Genomic DNA, 9,139 nt, shown 5'->3' with positions numbered 1-9,139 from the left:
CCTTCAAATTCGTGACTAAGGAAATGATACCTATACATCAGTACCAGAAAAGGACACCAATAAAGTAACAGGTCAGAAGAAAGGGTTAAAAACATCTGTAGAAGCATAATTCTATAGAGCATTCTCTAAAATTTTGAAAACAGGGATTAAGCCACCTTTGGCAAACTGTTGTTAACCCTTCAGTGACCACTTAGTTGGTGAAATGTTTGTCCAATAAGTGAAAGGAAAGCACCCATTGTTGACTACGTTGAACTTGGGAATTCAACTTTGGTGTAACCAAATAAGCCAGAGTATTAATATACCAAAACTTGTCTGGCAACCTCAGTATTGTGCTGTGCCATCTGTTTCTCCCCAGCTGCTGCATGAAGTGTCCTTTAGTTGCAGGTGTGTGGTGGGTTGTTGCGTTGCGTTTTGTTTTGTTTTCTTGAGCGAATCCCATTAGAAACAAGAGCAACAAAATGCTGCCAGTTGATACGTGTCGGATAGCATCAAGGTTGGGAGAACCCCTGTCCCGAGCCCTGGCGGTCGCTGGGCTCCCTCGCGGAGGTGTCTCCACCCCCGCGGCACACGCACCCCCGCGCCGCTCCCTGCACACAGGTCTTTGCTGCCATGCAGCACCAGCCCGCTGGATCGCTACCACAGGATGGGTTCGGGAGCTTCGCCCCCACCCCGCACCCCCGCCCCTTTATCTCTTCTTTTCCTTTTCTTTCCTTCTTCCTTCCTTTCCTCTCTTTCCTAGGCTCCGTTTGCCGTAGCATACACCCTCCCGAGAGGTTTGCCTGGATCATTTATTTATCTTGTGCGCATTAAGAAACCACCATTAGGCTTTGGTGGGAGGCGCCTCGCTCGGTGCGCGCTCGCCTGCCTCCGCGGCGCTGCCAGAGGAATACACAATCGAGCCGAAGCTGCAAGCTTGGCAGGAGCTGCCTTTGCGTGCCCATTTACTTGCTGGATCCGTGTATTTTTTTGCCGACTGGGTCGTTGCCGCTCCCCTCCAGGGTTTCATCTTAATTTTTATTTTTGCGTGTGTGTGGATTATTTAATATATTTTTTTCCTTTTTCTTTTTTTTTTTTTCGGGAATCCTCGCCGGAGTTTTGATGCCTGGCCGGACTTAGCGCGGCCGCGGAGGAGCTGCGCGGAGCCGTGCCGAGCCGTGCCTCCTGCCCCGGGCCCCGCCCGCGGATCGGCCTCCCTGGCCCGGCGCCGGCCGCGGGTTGGCCGCGGGGCCGCGGAGTGGCGGGTGCGCTGCGCCGCGCCGCCGCCTCCCCGCGGAGCCGCCGAGGGATGCTGCTGCGCCGCGGCCGGGCATAGGCAGGAGCCGAGCGGGCGGGGGAGGGAAGGAAGGAAAGAAAGACGGAAAGAAAGGATCCCCCAAGCCCCGAGGGAAGAGGAAAGGCGAGAAGGTGCGTGAATGTGAAGGAATGTACCTGCACGTCGCCGGAGCCGCACGCTTGGGATAAAAAATAAATTAAACCGAGGAGGCTGATCCCTGCGACTTAGTACTCGGAAAAGAAAAAAAAAAAAAAAAGGAATAGAAAAGAAAAACCTTATAGCGGAGGGACAAGAAGAAGAGCGACGAGGCTGCAGCGAGTAGCGTTAGAGTCGGGCACCCGGCGGATGGCGCGGCCGTCCCGCTGACTCCGCGGCCGCGGGAGGCTGCGCGGGGCGGCGCGGCGCGGGGCATGCCGTGCCGGCGGCGTGACTGAGCGGGGCGCTCCCGCCGCCCGCTCCGCGCTCCCCTCCGCTCTCCTCCGCCGCATGCCGCCGGCAGCCGCGGCGCGCTGATGCCCCGGGGCCGCGGCGGCGCTGCGGACGGCCCCTAGGATGAGCGAGGGGGCTGCCGGCGCCGCGGCGCCCGGGGCGGCGGAGGCGGCGGCTGCGGCGGGGGGCCCGGGCGGGGATGGGGCCGGGGGGCCGCCGCGGGAGCTGCGCTGCAGCGACTGCATCGTCTGGAACCGGCAGCAGACGTGGCTTTGCGTGGTACCCCTCTTCATCGGCTTCATCGGTCTGGGGCTCAGCCTCATGCTGCTCAAGTGGATCGTGGTGGGCTCCGTCAAGGAGTACGTCCCCACCGAGCTGATGGACGCCAAGGGCGTGGGGCAGGACCCCTTCTTCCTCTCCAAGCCCACCGCCCCCCCCCGCGGCGCGGAGACCACCGCCGCCGCCACGCCGCGGCCGCCCAGCCGTGTCAGCCCCCGCCTCACCACCATGAGCCGGGCTCCCCCGCGGCCCCCCGGCACCCGCGGCCCTGCGCGGGGCGGCCCGCGGCCCACCGCGGCCAGGCACCCCGTGTCGCCGCACACGGCACCGCCCGCCAGCGGCCCCCCCGGCACCGCCGGCCGCGGCGCCCGGCCGCCGCCCGCCGCCCCCAGCACCCCGCCGCTGCCCGCCTGGCCCACTGCGGCACACGCTACCTCCTCCTACAAGATCTACGTCCACGACTCGGCGCCGTCCTGGACCTTGTCTCCCTTCCAGGAGTCGACCACCACCACGCCGGAGGCCAGCACGACCCCCAAAACCCGTAAGTGTCGCCGGCCGCCCCGCGCCCTCGGGACGCTCGGTGCGCGCCTCGCCCCGTCCAGACCCGGCGTGGGCGAGCGGCGGCGGGGTCGGGCCGGGGCGATGCGTCGGTCAGAAGTGGCCGCCGTGTCGTTCCCGTACAGTTGCTGCCATGCGGGAAGCTGGAGAGCTCCGAAGTTTGCGCTTCTTTATCCCTTCCCTGCTTGCGCCCCCTTTTTACCCCCTGCAAGTTCCCTGCTTGTGTGATGGATGTTGAGGCAGGAGCAGCCATTTGAGCAGACTGCTTTTCATTGTGGTTTTAGAAAGGCTGCAGACCCCCTTTCCCCTTCTAGGCTGGTCTGCGAAAGGTACTTAGGAGATGCTGGGGGTTGTCTGAGCGAGACCGACTAGTGATGGCCCCCCCAAGGGGCAGTGTGGAGAGAGTGGTCTTCAGCAGGTGCGGGCTGGATTGTGCATGTGCTTCTCTGCTGGTGACTGAGTTTGGCTTCCCGCACTCTCGTCTCCCTCGAAACGAGGACGGGTTCCGCAGGGATGCTCTCTCCGTCCCAGTGCCCGACTCCTGAAGGAGCTGCGGCCAGCTCCGCCGGGAAAGGAGCCCGGGGCACCCTGAGGATATGCAGACCCATCCCAGAGCTTTGCCGGCTCCTGTGTGTAGCCACAGAACCGTGTTGCCGTAACTGACTATTTTTTTTTTTTTTTTTTAAGCAGAGGAGGGGGCTACGATTGATGCTTGGTGGCTGGTTCTTCCCACCCTCCCAAGCACAAACCTAAAGATTCGGGCTAAAGCTGAAAATTCGTTTGGTCTGGGTGCATCAGCTTTCAGCTTCTCATAAAGGTTACTTAGGACAAATTCAATCTTAGCCAAAAGAACTTCTGTGAGATGCTATTTAGTGAAATGCTCAATTTTACTGTATTATAGTATTCTGAGCTTTCTTGGATGCAGTAGAGGAAGTGAAAAGCCAGGTGTCCTCCATTAACTCTTGCTGCTGCTGGTGAAGTCAGTTCGATTGAATCCCTTTTACAGCCCAGGGCTCCCCTTTTGTATGCTAATGTAGGGGTGTTCTGCTGGAGGATTTTGTTGGAAAGCAGTATAAATTTTTTTTGTCTGTTAAATCTATTTGTCAATAAGCACTGAGGCAGAGAGGATAGGCAGCGCAAGCTGATCTTGTGAATTGACAAAATTGGGAGAAGAACAGCAAATTGGATGTGTATGTGTGGGTGGGTGGGTGTGCAGGTGGCGGATGGCTGGGAATGATTACGAATGAAACTATCACTAAATCAGAAGAGCTAATGGGGCAATAACTCGTTTTGCTTATGTGTGCCACAGTGATTGAGGGAGAAGCAGCATTTACAGGTGTGTCCAAGCCTGCACGTTTGGTAGGTAGAACCTAAGGTAGTTGGAAGTTACCAGAAGGAAAATCTGTTGTGGAGCTCAATGCAGCTTGTTTCACTCAGGTGTGGGGAGCTGTATAGGGCACTTCTTAAAAACAAAACAGGAAATGAAGCCAGATTTTCAATCCATGTGTCTATTCTTAATCCTTCTGCGAACCAGATATGCTACATGGTTCTTCAAACTGCTGTGATGTACGTGTGTGTATCTGCCTGGGCTTGCCAGGTGGGATCTGTCGGGGTCTAAATGCTCCCTTGCAATCTCTTCCTTGCTTCCCTTTCTGTCTCGTTGGATATGTAAGAGAAATCCACAGCAATTTCTGCCCGTCTAGGCTGCCTCCTTACAAGGTATAGAAGGCAGGAATGTCCTGATTAATAAATAATGTTCAGCTGGCAGGACTCTCCTCTATGCAAGACACACAAAGGAAGAAGAATAACCACAATCTTGAAACGTTCCTGGCAGTTGCAGAGCTTCCTAACTATATTTTGTTTTAGGGAGGCTGATAATACCTTTTACAGCAGGGTGTTTCCCTTCATTAAATACAGCTCAGTTATAGGATAGAAATGCAAGAAGTGCAAATCCAGCAGAAATTGACCCTGTTTGGGCACATTGATAGCAGAGATTATCATTAATGGAAGATTAAATAGATTACATAAAAAAGGATTTGAATTTGTAGGGCATATGAACATGTTTTTTAAAGCCTACAGCTGTACTCTCCTGATACATACAAGCATCTCTAAGGATACATTTAAAATTCTTTGAGGCTGTAGTAGCCACTGAGGGGGGAGAAAGGAGAAACGCAGTTTTTGTGCTGTGAACTGCTGACATGGTGTGACCCCAAAGCAAGTATCTGTGTCTGCCACTAATAGCTCTCAGTAAGAAAGGGATTTTTTTTTTTTTAAACAAATTCATCCTAATTTCCCTGGTTGAGCTGCATGTTCCTTCTGTGCCCGTTGTTCCAGCTGCTATTGAAATGAAAGTCATGGATCCTGTTGTACCTCGTGAATACAAATCTGACACAATAAATCTCATGCCCCAGCCTTCAAAATAGTGCATGCCCTTATGTGATACTCTGGCTTGGCAAGGCACATATGTGGGCGGGAGTCATAGGTTATTTAACATTCCACAGCTTTTAAGAAAAGAAGCAGCTATCTTTATTTATACCATTTTAGTGTTGTAGTTTATTTAATTGTTTTAAATGTTAAAATGGTCTCAAAGCAGGATTTAGGAAAATGGAAGGCAAATCAGGATTTATTTCTCCAGGAAGCCAGATGATAGCCCACCTGAATAAATGTTGGTAAAGCCTTTTCTCTGTGTGTGCATTCATCTGAGGAGATGTTGTGAAATCTCTCTTTTTTTGTGGGTGTGCATAATGACAATAATTCTTGGTTGTGTTTCACTCAAAGTCAAACTATCTGTTAGCTGTTTTGAAAGTTCTTGATGAAGATCCTTCAGGTTCTGACTAAGCAAAAGCCACTTACTCATCAAATCTCTCTCTGCATCTTGTGCCTGTGTGTGTTTTCCATGATCACATATGAACCATGCCTTTTCAGCCTAAGCCTCTTCATCCAGTGCTCAGTGTAAAAGTCAATCACTAATTTAGAAGGATATTCCAGCCTGTAGATCAAAAACAATCAACCAACAGGCTGGAACATGCTAGTGAGGTTTTATTTTTATCAAGCCATTGGTTTCATTTCTAAAGAGTCATGCCCTGATTTTTCCAATATGCATTTTTCATGGTATTCTGGGTTCTTCAGTAATGTTATTATCCTCGAATTGAGATACTGTACTTAAAAGAATTCCTGTGTGAATTCAGCTATGAAATAGCGCTGTGGTTTCTCTTGTGTTCATATGACCAAAGGCTAATGCAGAGAACTGAGGTCAGGCAGGTGGGGCTCAACTAATACATAGTAACCAAGAAAAGAGATGTTACAGAACACTTAATCAATATATCTTGTGAAGTCCAATTGCAACCTTTTTTTTTTTTTTTTTTTTTTTTTTTGGGAGTCTGAGTATACTTTGATTTCCTGCTAAAGATTTTCTGGTCCAGTCGTTTATCCTCGTCATATCTCTGACTGATTGTTATGCACAGCATGGGTTCAAGTAACAAGCATCTGGCAGAGGCACTGCTACCAGCACTGACATTTTGGTAAAAGCTGTTTGTTTTATTTTGCACTGACTCAAATATCTTTTTCGCATTAAGGATGACACTCAGATGGAACTGCGGGGTTTTCACCAACTGGAGGGTGTTGTGGGAGGTGCCAAACCGTAGTAAAACCAGACCTACTCTTCCCAGAGCTCTGAAGCATTCTGCCAGCAAATGACATGGATCGCGAACACTTGGCATGACGAGTGTGAGCTGTCATTGAATCGAGGGAAGCACACGTGACTGCAGAGCACGTGCCTTTGGCATTAACTGAGATTAATATGCCAGTTATCTACCAATTTTAAATGCTTCAAAAGCTGTTGAATTGAAAAAAAAGTACTGAGAAAAACATCTGGGAGTTTTAAGAGCATTTGCTTCTTCTTCATTCTCGCTTATTTTCTATTCACATACACTTGGTCAGTACCACAGGCATGATTAGATTCGTGTTTCCTGTCTTAGATACTTGTTGATGGGAAGGCTACCATCAAGGTAAAAATAACAAACACAGACATGCAGCCACATCACTGAAGTAAAAGTTATTGTAATTTATTTTTCATATTTTACAGCTATAACTTGCTTCATCTGTTTCAATTAAGTTAGAGGACACTGGATTTAATTCTGTTTTCTATTTTTAATCTTCTTTACAGTTGGGGACTAGAGCAGCTATCACTGAATTCATAAAGAAGTGGAATATTTAAATAAGACCCAGTCAGATATGTACATTGATTCTATTCAGATATATTTCTTCTCTCTTCCCTTCATTAAAGTGATTGTTGGAATCCTATGACCTAGAAGAGCTTGCACAGCACTGGCATGATGAGTGGGAGGGATATGGCTGAAATTATTCCATGCTGATTTTTAACCCTGAAGGAAATTCCTCTGGGGACTGTAGAGTTTATCATTACATTGATTTAACCTGTGATCACTGGTGAAAACAAAGCCTTGAATTTTATTTGGCATATTTTTTTTTGCATCTATACAAGGACATTATGTGATATATTATATGTTGACAACAAAATACCATTATTAAATTAGAGTATTGATTCATTGCAAAGGATTATGTTAAAGTAATGTTCATGGTTTATCTAAACTCACAGAAAATGGAAATTAAAAATTAAAGCAAAAGACCTGTCTCTACAGAATTGTGTCTAGGGTTGCACAGGGCATTTATCATATGACTCATTGCTTTGAAGGCAAAGCCCAGTAAACACATGGATTGCTGTGGATTTGGCCTTGACTTTCAGTTTCATAGCCCATATGGCTTTCAGGAAGTACCTGAAACTACCAGTGTTTGGTTTTGTTGATTTCTCCTGTGATTGTTGTGTAAACATGCTGCACAAGGAAAAGTGCCTAGTAAAATCATGTGGGATGACTTGGTCACAAGCATACATAAATAAATTTGTTAAAAGCAGAGGCTTGTTTGTCTCTGAGGATGGTGGTTTCTTTTGGAGCTTCTTTTTGTCTGAACAACTTTGCAATACTGTGCACGTGTGTGTGCAAACACAAAATACAAGCATGGATTTGTGCATTTGCACAGTGCAAGTTTTTGAGGAGGATCAGGATCTCAAAGCCTGTAGTAAGCCCTGGGCCAGTCTTTGGCTGCCTTGGTTCTGGTGCTTGCCCAGTCAGTGTGGTTCACAAAAGAAACCCAGATGTCTCACTGGAGCTAGTTAGACTGAATGCCAAGCTGAAGTGCATCTGTTTTAATTTGGAAGTCTCTTTCAGGTTCTGCTCTGTGGAAGGGATTTGTAGTTACTGTTACTATTAAGCATAAATACTTTTTTATTATTATTTTACATTACAAGAGTAGACCATAACCAGGAGAAACAATGAAATACTTTGTGTTATGGAGATGTTTTCTTTCTCCAAGGGACTGAGTTCCCTCAATATGGTGAGGGTTGGAAGTGTCATTTAATGAGACAGCTGTGCTTCAGATCAAAACTGTAGGTCTGTTTTCTCATGGCTAACTGGATTTCCAAGGTGGACAGCTCATAAACCTACTTTCTTTCATTTACTTTCCCCCTCATGTCTAATCTCAAGCCACTCCACAGACTAAAGTGCATCTTCATTGGAGGAAAGGAGCTCCCTGTGAGGATGGAGAGAGGGCATTTTAAACCTGGACAAGATAGAGGATGAACGTTCAGGTGGCCTCTAAGTAGCACAGAGAAAGTAAATGCACACAAGTGGGCAAGTGCTTTTTGAATGGATTTCTACTTTCTGTCACACAGGTTTCTGGGGTCCCTTGGTAGAAGGCCTTCAAGAGGAAAAAGTAGAATAACACAGCCACAAGGAAAATTAAAATAGCAACTGCACTTACAAATTTCCATGTCCTTTTCATAGAAGAAATGCCTAATTGGATCAACTCTTCCCAGTGAAATTTGGAGGTAGTGCAGAAAAATATATTAAGTAAATGCTTATTGCTAACTGTTTAAATGGTTGTTTCCATTTTTCAATGTACTCAATATTACCCTAGCAGTGTTTAAAAATATATATGAAATAATTATTCCAGTATTCTGTCTTTTCTGTCTTCTGAGACAAGTATTTTGGATTTCCAAAGCTGTGTTTCTCCTGTAGCCTTTAAATAGGAGGATTCCGTGACTTTCAGGTCTTTTTTACAACACATAACTCCTGATTTTTTTTTTTTTTTAATTTTTTTGGGTATGGATATGTTTACTGCTGACTGTAGAAGATAATTCAGCTTCAAAGAAAATTCACTTCCTATCATGTTGACCACCCAATTTTTAAATCCAAATTGATTTACATTTTTTCCTCAGAGTGATTTTATTTTTTTTATTTTTGCAGGAGTTAAACATTTGGGGAAAGCTCAGGTACAATGGAAAAGGCTCACTGTCCAGTAAAAAGACAACCTGAAGCTTTGGTTTGGAATACCTGAATTCTGCTTTGGCCCCTGTAAAATCATCCCAGAAACCTACAAAGTCTCTTCTTTTTACTTTAACATCTTTTTGTTTGTTGATCTTTGGGTTTATGACTTCTCTTCTTCTTTTAAAATTTGAATTAATCTCTTGGCAATTCTAAGGGCTGTACAGTTGTGTCCCATCCCCAGCTGCCACTTGTATTTTCC

General features: G+C 47.3%; 1 protein-coding gene across 3 annotated transcripts in view; it reads left to right on the top strand.

The window, feature by feature from the left end:
- Positions 1 to 694: 694 nt before the first annotated feature.
- NRG3 (neuregulin 3) overlaps positions 695 to 9,139 on the top strand; it is a 343,618-nt gene continuing 335,173 nt past the window's right edge. Inside the window, exon 1 of one of the 3 annotated variants that reach the window (XM_068197290.1) lies at positions 695 to 2,522. In XM_068197290.1, the coding sequence (XP_068053391.1) occupies positions 1,826 to 2,522 (697 nt within the window). In that variant the 5' untranslated portion in view covers positions 695 to 1,825. The remainder of the gene's footprint in view (positions 2,523 to 9,139) is intronic. The other 2 variants (XM_068197291.1, XM_068197289.1) reach the window with 2 other exon arrangements.

The sequence above is a fragment of the Anomalospiza imberbis genome, chromosome 8, assembly GCF_031753505.1.
Source record: "Anomalospiza imberbis isolate Cuckoo-Finch-1a 21T00152 chromosome 8, ASM3175350v1, whole genome shotgun sequence".
NCBI classification, from domain to species: domain Eukaryota; kingdom Metazoa; phylum Chordata; class Aves; order Passeriformes; family Viduidae; genus Anomalospiza; species Anomalospiza imberbis.
This window is presented reverse-complemented; position numbering and strand designations above follow the sequence as displayed.